Source organism: Chionomys nivalis, chromosome 7, assembly GCF_950005125.1.
Source record: "Chionomys nivalis chromosome 7, mChiNiv1.1, whole genome shotgun sequence".
Classification (NCBI taxonomy): Eukaryota; Metazoa; Chordata; class Mammalia; order Rodentia; family Cricetidae; genus Chionomys; species Chionomys nivalis.
In genome coordinates, this window is record NC_080092.1 from 71,126,982 (window position 1) to 71,149,347 (window position 22,366).

The 22,366-nt window shown below is 37.9% G+C and overlaps 1 protein-coding gene across 3 annotated transcripts in view; it reads right to left on the reverse strand.

The window, feature by feature from the left end:
• The window catches only part of Stxbp4 (syntaxin binding protein 4), a 161,366-nt gene that overhangs the window by 99,628 nt on the left and 39,372 nt on the right, over nt 1-22,366 (reverse strand). For all 3 annotated transcript variants that reach the window (XM_057775538.1, XM_057775539.1, XM_057775540.1), the window contains 4 exons: nt 20,354-20,451; nt 13,502-13,598; nt 11,210-11,301; nt 3,885-3,974 (listed from right to left, as the gene is read on the reverse strand). In XM_057775538.1, the coding sequence (XP_057631521.1) occupies nt 3,885-3,974; nt 11,210-11,301; nt 13,502-13,598; nt 20,354-20,451 (377 nt within the window). The remainder of the gene's footprint in view (nt 1-3,884; nt 3,975-11,209; nt 11,302-13,501; nt 13,599-20,353; nt 20,452-22,366) is intronic.

Consider the following 22,366-nt stretch of genomic DNA (forward strand, 5'->3'; position numbering starts at 1 on the left):
TGGCGCCCAATGTTTGGCAAGGTACATTCACACAAAGCCTAAGAAAGTTTTTTTTTTTTTTTTAAAGGGGCGGGTTCTAGACGCACAGAAATGGGAGTCAATTGGAGGTTCTTGATAGCTGCATATTTTCAGATAGGCTCTGTTTACTGGCAGCTCCTATAAGAGAAGGCTTCCTGCCTTAGTGTTAGCAGCAAAAACTGCATAGCTCCTTTAAGAGACAGCTTCCAGGTTCATGGTGGTCACATCAATGTCTCCGGCTCTTTTGGGAGGTCCTGCCAAGGAGCTTTTGAATGGGATTTGTGGGCAGCATGCTGCATGTTACTTTTGGGAGGTCCTGCCAACAAGCATTTGAATGGGATTTGTGGGCAGCGTGCTGCATGTTACTTGGTGGTAGCATCAGCCAACTGTTTCCCTGAGGTGGGGCAATAAACATAGCTCCCAGAGGAGGCAGTAAATGGGCCTCTGCCATTTTAGAAAGCCGAGCTGGGTAGACTCAACAGGCAAAGTGGCCATTCTGGTCCTAGCCATACCAGCTTAACAGTTTAAAGCAGTGATCAGAAAAGAATTACAGATGAGCAATAAAGACAGATTCAGACAGAATAAACCTCTAGATGGGTCACAACGTGTTTGAAAATGTATGTAGGCTTAAGAAAAAAGTGGGTATAGACAGTTATAGAAATACAGCTTTAAAAAAACAAAACAAAGACTTTAAAGAGACAGTAAAAGTAGTATTAAAAAAAAGCCACGTAAAGGTGGAAAATATACAGAGTCTAGATTACGTAAATTATCATGTTTTCTTTGAAGTTTTAACTATTAATGAGCTAACTACAGGGAGACATTTGATTGTTTGATTGTGGGGGCTGCTAAGATAACAAAGATATCTTCACCTTAAAATTTGAGTCTAAGGATATGTTGCTTTGGAAAAGGGGTTCTGTTTTTGTTTCCATAGAGGATGGGAACCTGTGGATTCCTTCCAGGCTAATATAGTTTGATAGAACAAAACCTCCTGAAAGAGCTCCATGAACCCTAAAACTATTTCACCCAAATTCAAAAAATGAATTTAAAACATTTATTTTCTTCTGAAAAGGGTTGGTTATAAATGATTAATAGTCACAGACAATTTCTAAAAAAAATAAGGGGGATATGATATAGAGGTGAATACTTTACATTGGTGTGGATCCTCGTCTACTGATACAAATTTAAGGTTGATTTTGTTACACTGGACATATGTATTTCTGCTCTTGTTTAAGGTAGTATTTGTGCAGCTCATTTAAAAATGTAATGTATAGTTAAGAAATGCAGATTAATAGTCATCTAAAATAATCAAAATTGAATTATGTTAGTTAGGTTTTCTAGATATACAGAGATATATTTCAGTTAGATAAACTTCAACACTTCAAAGACCTACAGAAAATGGCATGTAAAATACTTAAAGAACTTAGACTTTTAAAACTGTGAGTCAGGTCTGCTTCTGGAAGCAACAATTACTTCAAGAGGTTGATGGGGATGGAGAAACTCATTATGGAATTTGCCTTCGATGTGACAAGCCTAGCCACTGGGCAAAAAACTGCTCTTGCCTGGATGGCTTGATGGATCAGACATGCAGAAACCACTGAAAAACAACTGCTGAACTTGCCAAGAGAAGGTGAGACAGTTCTTCAGGGTTCCTGCTCCACCAGAGAAACTACCAGACATTCTGAAGGATACAGAAGAAAATGACTAACAAACTGCCAATACAGGCAAAACAGGCTTTCAAATTTCCTGCTACACTGAAATGTCTGCCACATATTATGGGCTTGTAGGTTAAAGACAGATGCCCCAATGTTACCAAAGAACTTTGGGTGACTGTACAGGCAGCGAGATGTCTCTATCAATTCTAGAATTTGGGAAGTTGCATACAATGCACTTTCTGTTTACCTAGGTAATATTATATCCTTCTGGGGTCTTTAAGGTAGTTGAAGACAGTTACAGTTTTCCTTAGTTATAATAAAAGATAGATTAGATATGAAACCTTATGCTCACAAAGATAAAATAGATGATAGAATTTTTTCTTTAATTTTGCCAGACAAATAGACTAAATATTGTAATTGCAATTCTTGGTTGATAACTGTTTTGTTATATGCAATTTTAGTATGTTAAAGTTAAAACCTTCCTTTTTATTTAGACAGGAAACAGGAGATGATGTGGGATTCCCCTATGTATGCTGTGAATATGTTTTTATTACCATTGGTTAATAAAGAAGCTGCTTTGGCCTATTGCAGGGCAGAACATAGCAAGATGGAAAATCCAAGCAGAGATAGAGGAAGAAAGAAGGCAGAGTCAGAGAGACATCATGTAGCCGTCCAAGAAGCAAGAGGTAACAAACCACAAACCTCATGGTAAAAATATAAAATAATAGAAATGGGTTCATTTAAGATGTAAGAGTTAGTTAATAAGAAGCCTGAACTAATAGTCTAAATAGTGTAGAAATTAATATAGCTTTTGTGTGATTATTCAGGTCTTGATGGTCAGGAAACCAAAGCAAAGTCTTAGTTTACAGTATCTACTGTGTGTATGTCAAATATATGTGGGTGGCCTTGGAGACCAGAAGATGGTGCTGGATCCCCTGGAGCTGGAGTTATAGAAGCTGCAAGCCAGCTGATGTGGATACTGGGAACATAACTCGGGTCCTCTGGACTAGGAGAAAGTTCTCATAACAGCTGAGCCGTCTCTCCAGTCCCTGGAGTGAATTTTGATAATGGAGAACTGAAGATAACCTAAATATCCATTAACAGAGAACTGGCTAAAAGCCCTGTAGGAGAAGCTGCTGGTGTATGGGATCCCTACCATGGAAGACACGGGAGAGCTGTGTTAGAAGCTGCCATGACTCATCTCAAAGTACGGGAGAAACAGAAGCCGAGCAGTAATAAAGAGGCTCTATAAGACCTAATCTATGCATGATCTAACACATATATGTTTCTTTATAACTGTTTAAAGAATTCACTTTGGGCAGCTGTTTTAGGGTTATAGTTAAAGCTAGAGAAAGGCACAGAAGTTCCCACGTGTCTCTGACCCCTACACATATATGCTTATTTTTAAAAATGTGATTTGGCTGGGCTGTCTTCAGAAACTCTCTGAGAGGACATGCTAAAAATTTTAATGCTGGTTTCCTCTAAAGACTGCATTATAAAACAACAGTAGAAAGAAAAGGGTATTTCTCTTTTGAACAAGAATTTATACCAAATGAAACTAAAGTAAATAACTAGAGAACTTCACCTAACAGAATAATTTTAAAATACATATTATTATGGTAAAGTGATGATAGTGTAATTATATTGCTTCTCTTAGAATATATAATGACTTCCTGTGAAAATCAGAATTTAACTTAAACCCAATATTCCATTAAGAACAGCACGCTACTATAGAGAGCAAATCACAGTGTTATTGTGCGTTTGGAGCATATGTGATGTGTTCTCTCCTGAAACAGTTTCAAATTGCATTAGCAAAACACATCGTCCCACAGACATGGCCCTGCACCTGGAAAAAAAAATGTATTTCCGACAAACATCAGAGGATTCAAAATTGTCACAGTTTGCTTAGCTGGCTCCTCGGCTATACCTGCTGTTGCCATCAATGTGAGAGAAGAGAAGGAAGAAGAGGAACCGGGTCAGACATGAGAGGAAAACCTGCTGTGCACATCGGATCTTATGCACTATCACAAAGTGAGAAAAGTGAGAGGGGAACTGAAGGATGGCTCTGCTCTCTAAAGACAATTAAACAAATGACTTGGTCCTGTTTGAAACGAACATACTGTGATTAAACACAATGAGCAGCAATACTTCAGGATCCAATATAGGATGCCGTCTTTTTACAAGGAAATGTAAGGAAGTCGAGGACATAGTTACCTTAAGCAAGTGCAGTTCCTCCCGAGCAGCATCTCTCTCTTGCTTAAGTTTTCCCACTTCATCTGCTTCTAGAGAATCACAGGGAAGAAGCTGTCAACATTAAAATACAGAAGTTATGCATCAGGTGCTAATCTTGAGAACAGAAAGTCCTGTTTCACTACCCTTAAACTTTTGCTTCATGACAAAATTCAGGTTCTACTTTCGAGTTGTTTGATTAGGTAAAAGAAAATTAATGTATAGGGAGATTTCTCTCTTAAGCTTCACCTTTACTGTTGTTCCTTATAATTTATATGATTAAAAGATATGCATTTATATTTTAAATTTTAAAGATGTATATTTTTGTTTTATGTAAGTGTTTGTTTCTGTGTATATGCAGCAATGTGTGTTGTGGCTATGGGGGCCAGAGGAAGGCACTGGATCCCCTGGAACTGGAGTTACAGATAGCCCATGTTGGTGCTGAGATCTCAACTCAGGTTTTCTGCAAGAGCAGCCAGTGCTCTGAACTACTGCATAATCTCCAGACCCAAGTTGTTTTGAAACGCTCTCTGCTGTAGTGCTAGCCACTGCCTCACATGCTTTCTGGAATTTCATATTATGAGTAATAGATTCTTATTCCTACATCTATACTAGGAGAGGAGTGAGATGGTTCCCTTTCACCCATAAACTAAGTGGCCAAAATCACTCTCAAGCTCCAATTATGACTCTTCAAAACATTTTAAGTTCCTCTCCTGCTCTGCAGATATTTCAAATAGCTTTCTTTGTATCTGTCAGAACCTTTAACTTGCATGCTCCATCCATCCATCCATCCATCCATCCATCCATCCATCCATCCATCCATGAACCCATCCATGTACCAACCCATCCATGTACTCATCCATCCATCCATCCATCCATCCATCCATCCACCCACCCACCCACCCACCCATCTATCTAATTTAATCTCCTGAATAAGAGTTTCTTATTTCCCTATATCTATTGAGGTCTCATCATTCACAAACATACTAATGAAAAAAATGAGTTATTGTTAGCTCATTCCTCTCCCCTGGTTCTCACATATAAATGGTCAGAAAGTTCCACTGATGACAAACTTTTTTGGTGTTCATATCATATATCTGTCACTCTTTCACACCCAAACCTGACACAGTTGCTGTACTTTAATTCTTATTATCTTATATTTCAATTTTCTCTATCATTCCCTCCCTACAACTTAACCCCAATTTTCCTTTCCCATAGAACCAACACACACAGTTACTATTTCTAAAAAGTTGCTCTGATTATGGCACAATATTCTGTTTCATGGATTGTTGCTACTGATTAACATATAAAATTATATATTAGATTAGGCCCTTTAAGATCGAACATATAACCTTTAAGTATATAATTATAATTTTGAAGACTACCTTAAGCTAACAACCACATTTTATCTTTTTTTTTTTTTTTCTGTTTCATTCTAATACTTCTATTGGTTACAGCTGGGTGGTGAGACAGGGTCTCACTATGTAGCCCAGGCTGGTTATGAACTTGCTTCAATCTCCTAAGTGCTACGTACGGCATACAGCATTATACCCAACTTCATTTTAAACTCGCCGGTCACCTCTGAGATTCCTAAATTCAACCTATCTTTTAAAACGAATTCAAATGCCAACTTTATTATACACCTCCCTAAATGTTCTAAGTTCTGTTACTATTCTGGCCTTACCTCGTAATGCACTTTCAAAATTTTAATTATTTGTGTACTTGGCTCTCTGAGAAGCTATACAAAGCAAATTTTATCTATCTTAAATAGCATGTGTCATGGCACCTTACACAATGTTATCACAATTATCAGTACATATCTGATATAAGATGGGTCTTTAGAAGTTAAAAGGAGTTTACTGATAAACACAGTGTTAATTACCATTTATATCCTAACTTAGTGTAAGCAAAACATAACAGTTTCATCACATAATCCAGTCTGATATTTTCATTCAGTTTTTGTCATTTGTTAAGACAATGGCCTTAATACAACAAACTAACAAGAGCCTAAACTGTCAAAAATCTACTTTTAGGAATTCACATTTATATGTCCACTGCTATTTGAAAATAATGCATTCATGATATTTGATTAGACTGATATAGCCATCATAATGCAATGGACTACAGTCTGCTGCCAAGTCTGGAGTTGTGTCGGGTATCGATGTAGGCTCTAACCTTCCCTTTTCTGTGTATGACCTTGTACTGGCAGCAGGTGTAACGCTGTATGAAGTTTTTAATATAGAAATGATTATTAGAATCACAGCAAGATATTTGTATTTTGGGTTCTAAATGCCACATTCTCCGAAATCCAAAAGTTCATTGTCAAATAAACAAGAGCAGGACTGACATACACTGACTTGGCAATTCCTCCTTAAAAAGGCGAAGGCCTAGCATCTGAGTCAGAGAAAGCTGGAGGAGCTGGTCAGAGGGCATGCACTCTGTGATCTGGTCATGAAGTGCAAGAACGATGGACTCCATCTCTGTAACGTCAAAACAGCAGCTCCATGTCCAGGTGAGAATAGAAGCTGCCTTTGAACTCCGTGAGAGACTTCTGAGTGGTGATTTCACATGAGATGCATGACAGGGTTGGGTAGCTGGTGACACACGCCTTTAATCCTAGCACTCCCATTTAAACAGAAAAGGGGAGGTGATGTGGGATTCCCCTCTTTATGCTGTGAATATCATTGGTGAATAAAGAAACTGCTTTGGACCAATAGCAGGGCAGAACTTAATTAGGTGGGGAAAATTAAGCTGAATGCTGGGGGAAAGAAGGGCAGAGTCAGGGAGAAGCCATGTAGCCCTGCAGGAGACAGACACCAGAATTTTTCCCAGTAAGCTACAGTCTCGTGGTGATACACGGATTAATAGAAATGGGTTAAATTAAGATGTAAGAGTTAACCAATAAGAAGCTAGAGCTTATGGGCCAAGCAGTGATTTAAATAATATAATTTCTGTGTGATTATTTTGGGGGTCTGGGCAGCCAGGCAGTCAGGAAACAAACAAGCAGCTCTTGCAACAATTGAGATTGACCTTGACCTTAGTTTCTAATTCCATTTCAAAATTCTTTTAGCTATGAGATTAAGAACCTGAAAAGGGAACCCTATAGCCATTGGTAATATTCCCACATTTAGGCTTAAACATGTGTCTTTTCTTCTTTATTCCATTGCATTCTACTTCTATTTTGGCTCAAATTCCTGCTTGACTTTACCTACCTGAACTACTTTATCTTTCTTCAAGGCTAAAGGTACAGAAATGAGTCACTGTCCTCATTTCTTAAAATGCCTTACAGTCCAGGGACTGCCAGACTCGAGAGAAGTGACCAAATTTACTCCCAAGCAACAGAGAGCCTACAGGACACACCATCCCATAACGAAAACAACTGACTGCAGTACAGAGCCTCTTCTCTGGAACAGATTCCTTTATAGCAGCCAGTCTCCTCAGTGGATGATGCCCAAGGACCACCTTGTAGTGCTAGAACTCAGGTATGGATGGGTGGACTCACACCTTGACCAGGACTACTTAATTACTCATACCTCCTGGCCATGACCCAATTCTTTCTCTATTTAAATCAAAAGCTCATTCCAACAGCCCGGAGATGGACCTGGAAATCACTAGACCCTTTCATCCTAATGTGCTGCAGTTGACTGAAACTCCTGTCTCTGCTTTTCACACAAAAAGGAATAAAAACATCAGCTATCTTTACCAGCCACGAAAGACCATTTGAATTCATCAACTATCTCATCAGCCACAAAAGAACACAAGCATCCCATGTAAAATAATTATAAACTTGACCCAATTATTGTGAAACTAAGGCTGCTGGGGGCCATGGTGGAATTTCCCCACCTCCATAGATTGTCAATATCATCTACCACAGAATGACTGTTTCAGAGTCGACACTCCACTGTTTTTGAATTTAAACACGTTTGGGACTCACCCAATGAAACAAAATCTTAGTTTTTATTTGTTTTTGGTGAGCTACTTAACAAGCAGTGACTTCTATAGTGCTGTTAAAATTGTGATATTTTATCCCCTCATTAATTGCAAAATGAAATTTTTAATGAAATAGAATTCAATAATATTAAATGAGAATTCAGTGTGTGCCTTGAGAGACTTCTTTAGTTGTACATGTGACTGAGATGGGAAATACATTCTTATTATGGATTCAATTTGGATAAAAAAAGAAAAGCTCACACTTGACAATAATATCTTCTGTGTGATAATGAGCAGAAGGCAACAAATAGAATTCCATAAATTAATAATGACTATTGCACAACATTTTGATCTACAGCCTCAACAGGAAATCATTTTGGCACAGAGCATTTTGCACCATTGCCATCAGTATGGGGCTTTTGCTTTCAAAGCATTGCAGATTGACTACGCTCTTTAGCTGCTCTAAAATCCTGTAGGTAAGAGGAAGCAAATTACTCATTCAGAGCATGTGCCTTGCTTTGCAGCTGCTCAAAAAGCTCTGCATGCTCACGCAGATCCCTGCGTTACTGGCACATCATGAACCAGCATTGCCTTGGCTGGAGAAATGGGTGCATCAACCTTGAGAACTCCTCAGCAGTAAGAGACAGACGCATCTGCCTGGAACGTTCGGTAGCAAAGCGCTTAACACCAGCATCTGCAGAAGGAAAGAGGGCTCTAAAGTTCAGGTTTTGCTAAATGCCACAGGATTCCTTGTAATAAGTCTGTGCCTTCATTCTGAATAGCCAGGTTCTCTCCTCACAGCAACTGAGCAGCTAGGTTTTCGGGTGACCGTGATGAGTAAAATGATCAGTGGTAAATAAATTATTGATTTTTTAAAAAGTGGTTTGAAACGTTACAAAAATGTGACATAAGTAATCTTTAGAGGATCAGGTTTATTTTTTTCAATAAGCTAGTCATGCAGCTAGGCTTTGCATTTCTACAAACATATAACCAATACCAGTCTTGAAGCTCCCTGTCCATAAGACCTATTATTTAAAAGCAATCAGGCTATGGCTTGAACGTGGTTTGTTCTTAAAGGATTCATGTTTTGGAGACATGGTCCTGTGTGTGCAGGGATGAGGTGGAGGGTTTTCAGGATGTGAGGCCTATTGAAAGGTAATTGCTTTTTGGTTTTCAAAATGTGATTGATCACTTATTCTCATGAGGGCTCCTGCCTTTGTGATACCATCTGCCTACAGTCCTTCCCCACAGGTCCATCCACTGACCTTCTCCAATCTCTTCAACTTTGTGACTGTGGAGCTGCCAGCTAGAAAAACTTAACTTAACCAGCTTTAGGCAGTTCATTATAGTAACAAAAAAATGCACTACTACAATTAGAGCTCTGTAATTATGAAAAGTGGGTTAGTATGCAAATTTTCAGAGGAAAAGACAAGGGAATTTTCTTATTTATAAATTTAAAAAGAAAATAAAAACTTTTAAATATAAAGCTATAGTAGGATATCATTCAAGGTATATAGAGAATGGATGAGCTAATATATAAAATGAAACTCAATTTCTAAGTATAAAATATTGGCATATAAATTTAAAAGAACAATTACAGGCACTAAAAACTATTGCATTTGAATTCTATTAGATGAACTGTAAAGTGTTACAAAAGGTATAATTATTGGAAACAAAAACACTAGGATAATATACTGTTGAGCTAAGAAAACACAAGAAAGTATAGTAGAGAAGACGATACTCAATATTTGTACCCATCTAAAGTATATGTCTAACAGTATATTCTCATGCCATATAAAATTAAATCTAGTGATAAAAATAAAAATTCTTTTTCTAATAAAATCACAAATTATACCATATTTGGTAGTTAACCTGATAGAAATATTTGAGATGTATATGAAGCATGTCATACTTATTTCTCTTTTCAAAAGAAGAACAAAGATATAAATAAGAGAAATGTTCAGTTCATAACCAAATCATTCTATAAATTCAATGTAATTACTATAAGGTAAGAACCACAAATATTTGATATCATGGCAAAATCATCTAAAATATCAATTTCAAATAAAAAGCAAGAAGCTAATAACAACATTCTTAGCTTAACAGTATCAATAAACCCAGTATTAAGTAACTGAAAAATAATGTACTAGCAAAGAGAAATAAATGAATAGAACAGACAGTAGGATAAAGAAGCTACATACACAGTTAGATTTTTAGTATATGCTTTCAAGTCAATAGGAAAATCACAGAAGGATAGGTTTCTAGGTGATAGTGAAACAAGGACAAGTAGTTACATATACATAAACAAGAATACATTCTGGGTTAATTCTGTATGTAATTACATGCAGTATATATTTGGGCTGAACATTTCCCTTAAACAATAAATACCAACAATCCATAACAGCAAGAAGTAAACAATTTGATGACGTAAATTTCAAAGTTCTGCAGATTAAATGACTAATAAAGTTAATAAGCTTCCTAATTATATTTTACTAAGACATAAAAGCTAGCAAAACTTTGTTTTGTTTGAGATAGCCCAAGTGTGGTTGCCCCGACTTTTCTGAGTAGGGGATTGTCATTAGTGACTGAAATGGAACACATGTGGAGGAGTGTAGGTTGGGTTTAGTAATGTATGTCCTTACCATTATGTCTCATGGGAACGGTGCAGATTGTAATATATAACAGAGTTGTAGTAATATATGCACTTACCATTATGTCTCATGGGAACGGTGCAGATTGTAATATATAATGGAGTATGCACTTATAGGCAATGATTCCAGACAGGTGAGGATGGGCATTTGCATGACTCTGTTTCTAGCTAATGATAATGCATGCCTTCTCACATGGCGGATGGTCAATACCGCTGAACTGAGGGGTGGAATGTAGCACGGGGGCCTGAGAAAGCAGGAGACAGAAAAACCTTCTACTTTTGATTAATCTATAGTTTTACATATTTGTTCAAGGAACATGTATTATTTACAGAATTTTGTGTGTGTTTGTGAACCTGTGTGCACTTGTGTACATGAACATGAGCACACACGTGTATGCATATAAAGAAAGAGGCTGACATCAGGTATATTTCTCATTTATTTAGAGACCAGGTTTCTCATCGAACCTGGTATTCATGCCAGCTCAATAGGCCAGCAAGGTCCTAGAAATTCTGTCTGCCTACTGAGGGCTGGGATTAGCGGTGCTCAAGTCCTACCTCTGTGTGAGTACTAGAGACCCAAGCTCAGGTCTATACAACCACATAAGTAATAACTAAATGATTTAAGAAATTAAAAGCCAGTGGAGACTGGAGAGAGTGTCATACTTATATGACCCCACAACATTCAACCCTACACTTGATTAACACATAAAACTTAGATAGCATTCTCTACCTGTGAGTCCAAGATACTGGAGATTTCATGGACACCAACATTTACTTCATCCAAATGCAAGCAAAACAAATTTCTGGCAACCTGGACAAAGTCTGAAATTGACACATTTTGATAAGAACATAGCATTTATTTTCATCCAAACAGGTATTTCTTTCTTCTCTGGGAAGTTAAAATTATGAGCTTCCAGTTAACCTACATAAATTATCCTAAAACTGTACTGGTCAAAGTGACAGGAAAATATAAACTCAAATAATAGAGAAGCCACTTTTTCTCTCCTTCAATCAGCTTTGGTCACATAATTTAGTTAAGAAACAACAAGGCAAACACATATCACAGACATCTAATTCTCTAATTCTCACATTATGCATACAATGCTTTCTGGAAAAATAGGCAATATTATGACATGGCTTTTCAGAAAGAAAGAATCAAAGGGATCATAATAACAGTAACAGCGAGTCTATACAAAAACTGTATGTGCTTAGAGACCATCCTGATCTCATTTTTTCATCCTCTGAGGCAGATTCCCTAGTCTACAGATGAGCAAATCTTAAACTTACTGAGGTCAACTGGCAAACTGAGCATCAGAACAGCCCATAACTTAGAGACACTGGGATGGTCTGCTCATTTATGTATCAGCAGTAAGTTTTAATTGGAGCTGTTATACTGTAGTGTCAAATAAATGTTCTCTGTTTTCACTTTACAAATTTCTGCTCTTACTTCATGGGTGAATTATCTTTTCTCATCTTTTTAAGGGTATTAATTAGTTTATCTAACGTTATCTTCTGCTCTTACCATTTCTGTTTCCTTTTTTTTCTGTTCATCCGATACTCGGGTTCCGTATTTTATGTGATCTTATCAAATGTCCAGAAATCTTTGACTTTTGAGTTTATGTTTAACAATAAGGCACTAAAAAGTTGGCTGGAAGTTATGTGTGCATAGAAAGCCTTGTCAACTGGAAAGATTATTTTATTATCAGAAAAACAGTCTGGTGGTCTGCTGGCATTTTTGTTTAGATTCTTGAGAGACATGCCTTAAATCCCCTGCTAAGATTATAAACATGGATGCAAATGTCACTGAGCATCTGGGTACACGTTTTGAGCAATGACTCACCACAGACAACTCCAAATTCCCCTGCTGCTAGTAAGTATAGCTCCACAATATCTCTGGTTTAATTTATTAATGAAGTAAGTACCATTCCCCCTGGAAGATTAAGGAAATAATAGGTGCTACACTGCTTGAGAAAGGGAAAAGCTAGCATGAATAAATGTATTAGCATGTCTAAGAACTCGGATTTCAATATGCAGCCTAAACCAGCCTAAAGTGACAGTGGTACTCTATACTAGCTTGCCCTCCATCTTCAGATGCCTGGGCTTCTCCTGCCTCACACACTAATGTAGGTACTGCTCTCTCTGCACCCATCTCTGTCCTTATAAATTGTGTGTGTGTGTGTGTGTGTGTGTGTGTGGTGGGGGTTTGTGGTTGTAGTGGTATATTTCTGTTTGCTGTTGCTATTATTTGGGGGATGATTTGCAAGAGGAGATAGGACCCCAAATATCTGTTTTTCCTCATTTCAAATATAAAAAGTGAACTTCTTTATTTCAACAGAGATGTTTTAAAATGATACAATGTAGCAATTATTATATGTGCTATAGAAAAAATGCTAGAAAGAAAGTAAACATTACATTCAAGTAGTAGAATAGACAAATAGGAAATAGTTTTTGGTTCATAATTTAGTGCTAGATATCAAAATTCCAAACCATTGTAGGGGTTATCCTATTAAAAAAGAGAAGAAATTGCTACATTTGAAAGTATAAATGCAGGTTTATAAAATGTCAATAAATATAGATTTGTAATAAGAGCTACTGAGAAACTATCAATATGCCAAGAGTGGAAATCTTGGTGCATTATGCTATCTCTAAGAATAACTACTCTACGCAACAAAAACTTCCTATTCCACTAGCTGAAAAAAAAAGTAGAATTAGTGAAATTAAAATTTGTGTATTTTGTACTAATTTCTTTTGTTATTATTAAAGCAGTAAATAAAACATGCAAAAAAAATGTGATCGACTAATGATATTTAGCACTGAAGAGGTCTGATAAAGGTCTCTCGTTTGCTGACCCAGCCAGGTTGGCATCAGTGGCTCGTTTTAATGTACCTATTAAGGAATTTGCAGTAGTGTGATGTGAGTTTTCACTCTCCCTCTGAGGAGCAAGCTGTCTTCAGGAAAATAGGTCACAGTAACTTCCACCGACTATCTGCGAGAATACAACATGATGCACAGAAGGCATTACCTCCAAAAGATACTGTCCCCTTTGAGTCGGCCTGGACTTGCTGTCTCAGGGCTTCATGTTGTTCCCTTGTTGGCTGAATACCGAGGTAATTGAGAGCCTGAAAGGAAATGGACTACGTGAAGCAATTTTCAAACCTCCAAAGGGTAAAACATTTCACTAGAACTATATTTTACAATGTAGTGGAAAATCAAATCACCACTGGGGAACTGTGACCAGAATTAGACCCCTTGGAAAGTTTGTTGACTGTAGGTTAACTCCCTATAAACGATTACCTTCCTGAGCCTGCTGCCTCCCACCCCCACAGCAAATATCCTGGCAAATGCCATATTTACAAACATGACAGCACGACCAGAAAATTTTTTTCTAGTCTATGTGATTTTGCAGAAGAAAAATAACAGTAAATTTTTACTGAAGTCAAATTTATAGATAACATTAAAAAAACATGAAAAGCATTTGGTGGCTATCTTGAGACTAGAAATGAAGTTGATAGAATTGTGTTAAATGGAAAATATTCTTAATTTTTGCTGGTTTAGGGCTATACATAACTCCAAAGAAAATAAAGAAAAGGTTTCCCTAACACTTATTTCTCCAGCAGGCTGACCTGATGATGACCTGATTTCTCTTGGGGTAAAGTAACTTCTGTCTTTACAATTAAAAAAAAAAAAATAGATAAAAGTAGATACTCCCACTTGTACTCTCCTGTCCTTTCTATGATCTTTAGCCTTAGATAGAAACAAGCATAACTTCCAGTTAAAAGACATTTGCAGCCCACTTTGATGAGGTCCCGGGGCTATGTGCTAGTCAATGGGGAAGTGCTGGAGAGCATGCAGGAAGTCTCCTATCAAAAGCAGAGGAAGTGGTTCTCCCCTTTGCCTTAAGAAAAGGGGAAAAAGAAAGAAGTAATCAGACACCCTAACTCACCAGGCACCTCCACGATGATGGTGAAACAGGCAGCCTATCTGAAAGGCTGAAATGTCGGTCCCTGACATTGGGAGTCTCTGTGCTTCTCTCTGGTTATTTTCTTCTGGACTTCTTTATGGTAAGAACATTGTTTCCAAAGGAAACCACTGCTATTTGGGATTCTCTAGTTATATATATACTGCAAACTAATTTGAATGCATAAGAACTGACTGGGTGCCCTATCACTGGATTTTAGCAAAAGTACATACTGTGTCAGTTAAATTAAACCTAAACAAAAGTTATTAAAGGTAATTATGCTTGTCAAGTATCTTCTCATTTGGAATATGTTCAAGTCCTTTAACCAAACACTTGTTTGGTGCTTACTGTTTTTCAGGCACGTGATTCTGTGCAATGGTATCAACAAACAACGTAGTCTCTAGCCTAAAAAACATACGGTCTTTAGGGTGAGAAGAACATGCAAATAATTTTAGTAAGCACATGGTTTTATTTAATGCAGGTGTATAGAGGGCAAACTATCAAGAAAAGCATTTGTTTATCTTATGGGCAAACACACAGTTTGACTGGGCGCAGTGGTTTCTTCCCAGAAAGAAGGTCGAGTGTCAGGAAAGATTCTTAAAGTGTTTTGAAGGTTGGTCTAGAACCATTTATCTACCATAACAAAGCCAGAATTACTGTCAATATAACATTCAAGAAAAATTTTTAGCATTTGTGTATGTGTATGTCTTTTCATCTTGAAAAAGTTATAATGATTTTAAAGAGAATATAAAGAACACCTATGTATTGGCTATCTTAAAATATTCAATACTATTTATTTAAAGTACATGCATATTTTCAAGAAATAAGACTACAGATTGGGTCGAAAACTTCCTCTATCAATCATCACAGTAAATGATACCCTAAAGTCAACACATTCCTCTTGCCCATTCTTTATTATTATTTAGTATGTAGGTACATGTTCCCTAATTAATGTCCACTTGAATGTGTGTACTTAGAATTTTATACCAATAATATAACCTAAAAGGATAACTACAAATTTTTAATTTTATCTTAATTATTTTACAATTGCTTAGTATTACCTACATACATAATTCACTTTTTTGTCATATTTCACTGAATGAATATATTTCACCATATTATCCATTCTCTGATTGATAGACATTTATAATTACATCAACATTTTTATTATAAAACACTATACATCTCTTCTTTTATAGATGCATATAAATTTTTCTACTGCACATGCATATAAGAGGAGGTGATGATGCTGCGTGGGTGGAGCACACCTTTAATCCCAGCACTTGGGAGGCAGAGACAGAAGAATCTCTGTGAGTTTGAGGTCAGCCTGTTCGACAAGAGCTAGTTCCATGACAGCTAGGGCTGTTTCACAAAGAAACTCTGTCTTGTAAAACCAAAATAGATAAATAAATAAATTAATTTTTAAAAAGAGATGGTGATGAGCCACGGACATAGTGTCCACTCTACTGTCCTCTATTGTTCTTCAACTATGAGAACTATGATTATTCTTTTACACATGCCAGCAAAATATAAACAATCTTAGCTTCTTACATTCTGAAAAGAACAGAATTTGTTGTTTTCAGAAATGAAGATTTGTGACAATATCAAAAATATTTTGTTAATTTGAATTCTTCTAGTTACCAGAAAATGAGGCATATTTTGCATGATACTATCAAAATTTGACACACAAGTTGTTAGAAATATTTAAATTTTAGGACATAGTGTTTTCAGATATAAGCCTTAGTACTGGTTGGGAATCTGGATTTGGTTTGCACTACTGACAACCAACGCAGTAGATATTGCCCAATGTCCTCTGAGAAAAAAAAATGTTCTCCTGATGTTGGGACCCACTGCTCCGGGGACAATAACTATTATTAGTTTATGTGGGTTTCCAGGTTTTTTTCTATGAATATGATGCCTGTGTATAAACTTACATTTATTAAACATTTTTTTTTTTTACAAATTAAGCTTTACTCTATGTATGTTTTAAAGTTATCTGTATATAAAGACTTCTGTAAGGCAAAAGACATGGTAAATAAGACAAAACGGCAGCCTAAAGAATGGGAAACAATCTTTACCACTCCCACATTATCTGACAGAGGGCTGATCTCCAAAATATATGAAGAACTCAAGAAACTAGACATCAACAAACCCAAACAACTCAATTAAAAAATGGGGGTATAGATCTAAACAGAGAATTCTCAAATGGCCAAAAGACATTTAAGGACTTGTTCAATAGCCTTAGTCATCAGGGAAATGCAAATCAAAACAACTCTGAGATACCATCTTACATGTATCAGAATGGCCAAGATCAAAAACACTGATGACAACTTATGCTGGAGAGGATGTGGAGTAATGGGAGCATACCTCCATTGCTGGTGGGAATGCAAACTTGTACAGCCACTTTGGAAACCAATACGGCAGTTTCTCAGAAAATTGGGAATCAATCTACCTCAACACCCAGCTATTCCACCTTTGGGCATGGTAAGGGACAATTGTCTATATTCTGTTAATTATGTTTTAAATAAATGCCGATTGGCCAGTAGCCAGGTAGGAAGTATAGGTGGGACAACCAGACAGGAAGTAGAGGCGGGTCAATGAGAATAGAATTCTGGGAAGAAAGAACTCCTGGTTGGCAGTGTGACTCCAGACACAGAAGAAGGAAGATGTGACCTGCCCCGCTGAAAAAGGTATTGAGCCATGTGGCTAACACAGATAAGAATAATGGGCTAATAATATACATTGTAAGAGTTAATAAGAAGCCTGAGCTAATGGGCCAATCAGTTTACCATTAATATAGACCTCAGTATGATTTTCTTTGGAACTTAACAATTGTGAGAACCGGGCAGGACAAACACCTCAGACTACATGGGCATATACCCAAAGAATGCTCAATCATACCACAAGGACATTTGCAATAACCTGGAAACAACCTAGATGACCCTCATCTAAGAATGGATAAAGAACCCAGCACTCGGGAGGCAGAGGCAGGCGGATCTCTGTGAGTTCGAGGCCAGCCTGGTCTACAGAGGGAGTTCCAGGATAGGCTCCAAAGCCACAGAGAAACCCTGTCTTGAAAAACCAAAAAAAAAAAAAAAAAAAAAAAAGAATGGATAAAGAAAACAGGATACATTTACACAATGGAGTATCACTCAACTGTAAAAAACAATGACATCATGAAATTTGCAGGCAAATGGATGGAACTAGAAAAAAAATCATTCTGAGTGTGGTAACCCAGAACCAGAAAGCCAAACATGGTATGTACTCACTCTTAAGTGGATACCAGATGTAAAGCCAAGGATAAGCAGGCTACAACCCACAGCCCCAGATAAGCTAGGTAACAAGGAGGACCCTAAGACGGATACATGGATTGTCCTTGGAAGGGGAAATAGATGAGATCTCCTGGGTAAACTGGGGGCAGGAGGGGGAAGACTGGAAAGGATGGAACAGGGGATGAAAACATGAGGTAACAGGATGGTTGAGTTTGGGGAGGAATAAAGTGAGAGAACAATGAAAGAGATATCTTGATGGAGGGAGCCATTATGAGGCTAGGGAGAAACCTGGTGCTAGGGAAATTCCCAGGAACCCACAAGGATGGCCCCAGATAAGACTCCTAGGAATAGCTGAGATGGGGCCTGAATTGGCCTTCTCCTGTAATCACATTGGTGACTACCCTAATTGTCATCATAGAACCTTCATCCAGTAACTGATGGAAGCAGATGTAGAGATCCACACCAAAGTACTTGGCCAAGCTCAGGAAGTCAAGACAAAGAGAGGGAGGAGGGGTTATATGAGCAAGGGGGGCGGTCAAGATCATGACAGGGAAACCCAGAGACAGCTGACTCCAGTTCGTGGGAGTTCATGGACTCTAGAATGACAGCTGGAGAGCCTACATGAACCAAAGTAGGCACTCTGTATGTAGGTGACAGTTGTGTGGCCGGATCTGTGGGGCCCCTGGAAATGGGACCAGGATCTATCCCTGGCATATGAGCTGGCTTTTTGGAGCCCCTTCTCAATGGTGGGATGCCTTCCTCAGTCTTTATGCAGCAGGTAGGAATTGTGCCAGGCTGTGTTACTCATCATGGGAAGCCTTACCCTTTCTAAGAAGTGGATGAGGGGGTGAGAGTGGGAGGAAGGGAGGGGGATTCCCCAGCTTATTAGTTTTCATTTCAGAAGGCTTCTGCGAGAAGTAAAACCCATAGTTTCCTGTTGTTTCATTAGGGTACTTAAACAAACAAAAATCTGGGCTTAAGCAGGTAGGTATTATGGATAAAGAAATATTCAATCTAATCAATAGAACACAGAGAGGGAATATAAGGCAGTATAGCACGACGGTTACCGCTAACGAATATTAAAATATGGCAGTATTTGTGTAAGCAAACATAGTCAGAAAATTCTGGGAAAAGAGATAAGATTTGATCATCATTTAAACAATAGGAAGATTTAAACTGGTGGTGAGAAAGGCACTACTTGGAACCAAGCAAAGGTAGAGAGATGAAAATAATTATGATGTTTATTCTAATTACAATGTGTTTGTTCTAGCTATTTAATTTCATTTTCTTCTACAAACATGAAAGTCAGCATCTAATCTCACAGGACAACAGAGGGTGTTGAATTCCAGCATTGTATCCAAGTGTGGTAGTTTTCTTCTCAGCTCCTCAGAAACTCCATCAATTTTAAAGCACTTGTCACCTTTTTTATTAATTAATTAATTAACTTTTGTCTTAATCATCTTCTGTTACTTGTACATGATGCTCTCAATGCTTTCCTCTTCCTAGGGATATTTGTTAGTACCTTAGTGCATTGCCATCATCTCTTTAAATTCCATTTGGACCTGACTACTTTCTTCTTTACAATTTAATAATCCTTTAGTTTTTAAAATAATGAACAATGTTGCATTAATTCATTGCACTTACTGGCTACTAAACTTGGTTATAATTTCAATTATAGTTTGCAATATATCATATATTTTGTGTGTGGGTGCGGTGGGTACATATATATGGGCACACATCTCTGTATGAACACCAGAGGACAATATTGACTGTTATTCCTCAATCACCTTCCACCTTTTTTTTTGAGACAGGGTGTCTCATTGGCGTGGAGCTTGCCATGTAGGCTAAGCTTGGCATCCTAGCTGGGGGTTTTATTTCTTTGGTCAGCACCATGACCAAAGCAATTCGAGGAAGAAAGCATTATTTCAACTTATAACTCTCAGGTCAAAACCAGAGGGAGTCAGGCCAGGACCTCCAGCCAGAACTTGGAGGTAGGAACTGAAGCAGAGGCCAGGGATGGGTCTGCTTCCTGACTTGTTACCCATGGCTTGCTCAGCCTGCTTTCTTATACAACCCAGGACCAACTTGCCAAGGGTTGGCAGTACCCACTGTAGGCTGGACCCACCCACATCAATAATTAATCAAGAAAATACCCGACATACTTGCCTACAAGCCAACCTGAAGATGGCATTTGTGCTTTGTTTGTTCGCAAGTGGGAATCCTTCTTCCCAGATGACTTCAGCTGTGTCAAGTTGCCATAAAAGTCAACTAATACAACTCCCTGGCCAGTGGACTCCAGGGACCTGCTATCTGTGCTTCTCCACAAGCCTGGCTTTTTAAAATGTGAGTTCTAAGGGACTGAACTCAGATGTGTAGACGGCAAGCACATTACCATGCACTGAGCCAAAGAGAAGCTAATTTGCATGTCAGTTTAGAACCAAAGGCTTTATTTGTACTTTACACTAGTGAACTATTATGAACTTCCAAACTTCAATGTTATTAAATAATTGAAATTCAAGCTGTCACTCATCTAATTGAATAAGCTAATTCAAGAAACCAATGGCTCCACAACATTCTCCTCTCCAAGAACGAGGCAGCTCTTTCCTGCTGTCTTGTGAAGAAAACGAAATTTTAAGGGATTTACCATTTCCAGTTTCTCTGCCTTCAGGCGAACAGAAGGATTTAGGGAAATCTTCTTCCCTTGGGGTCCAGAATCATCATCAGTCCAGGCAGGAGCAACATCTAGGAGACAACAGGGTGCATATTAATTGGAGATCTAATAGGAACAGAACTTTTCATTTGACAAGCTGTGTTCTGGGCTCCTGCTGTTCAAAAATAATTCTGGTTAAACAGTTGGCAGGTCTTACTTTTGTTTTTATGAATTTTTCCCCTGTAAGTCTAGAATGTTTCATATAAATCAGCTATACTTGAGTGTTGAAAGATATGCTATGCAGCATAGTAAACTCTGCATTATGAAGTCCCATGGAAATATTAGCCTAAAGACAGAGTCCTAACCATTATGATGCTCACCTCAATGCCCTAGTAACTGGAAGGTAAAAGCCTCCCTGTTCAAGCAAGGGAAATAATATTAGAGTCAGAAAGACCATGGTATTTCCTTGACTGGAAAAGAGAGTACCGCTGTGGAAATAGTCTGGAAAAACGCTAAGTGCAACTTCTAACACTTATGCACTGAAGGATGAAGTGGACATGCAACTTTCTGAGCTAAAAAAAAATCCTGTTCCACTTTACAGAAGGACTGAATTTCTAGCAGTAAACGTGGACTCTTACAGAGTTAAACAAAATGCTCTCCTCACCCATTTCCCTGCATGTTTTCAATGCGGCTTAATTATGCAGATATGCTTTTTCCTGTTTGCCAGAATGGAAAGTTAGATGCCACCAGAGGCCAACCCTTGAGAAATGATTTAATATGCCACAGTTTTAAAGACAAATTTCTACAATTTATGTCAATCCTTTCTATCTAAGTTGTCACTGTTCTAAATACACTCTTAAATGGTATTTTACTAGATCTACATAGAAACAAGAGGAAGAGAAAAAACTTTTTGAAATGTCACATCTTTATGCAGTGTTTTAATTTTTTTTAATTTCTCAGAGCATCTGTCTCTAAGTACAGAATGATTTGCATTCTCTTTCTTAAGAACATAAGAAGCACATATGAAAATAAAGAGTCTTCCTCTAAACCTTTAACACATCCTCAACATTCTATGCAAAATCTTTAATATAGCTTATAGGTGTTAAGAGTAGATATAAAAAAATTGTCACTGACTTTTAGTTCCAAATGGAATTAAACCTTGGGAAGGGTTGACTCTAGTGTGACAGAATTTTTACAATTCTGCTAAAAGCAAGAAAGACTCTTTTGTTGTCATGACATCTAATTGCTGGCCATGAGGTTAAAATAAAATATCAAATCCCTATTTTGAAGTATTAAAAGAAACTATGTAGCAAACGGCCAGTGTGGTAGAGAAGATTACTATGGGCTAAAATGGCATGGAAGAGCAAAGAGAGGGAAGGAAACTCTGTTTCTCAACTTTAAGGGAGCATCTTGAGATCTGTTTTCAAACTGATGCCTGACCCACAATTAAGGGTCCCTAACATCTGGTCAACTCATGGAACCTATTCATAGTTTCAGTCCAAGTCTAACTGGGCTTAAAGCACTGTTCAAGCTAAGTGTGTGAAAGTGTCACCGAGTAGGTTAAAGCAATGGGCAGAGGAGAGAAAAGTGGACACACATGACAGCCACATACACAAGACACAGTTTGACTGTTTGCCTACAGCTAACTGAAAATCTGGTAGAAATAACAAATCAGCTCTATTTCCCCCTAGGCAACCCCCAAACCAAACCAAGAAATTGACCCAGATTGTACATCCCGGCAGCGACAATGCTATGGTCTTATCTCTAGTGACTCCACAGTTTTCATGGAAGTAGAAAGACTCCAACTGATATTTGTCAAGGACGGTAAAGACAAAAATCAGTGAAGACCTGGAAACAACTACAAAACCTGAGAAGACACCGTGCAATGAGGAAAGGGAGATAATGCGAAGCTACCCCAAGGCTTGGCTCCACAGCAAGCACCGTGCCTTGGCAAGAGCTCATTTCTTCAGCCTACCTTTCTCTCCGTACTGACTTCCAGGCTAAGTC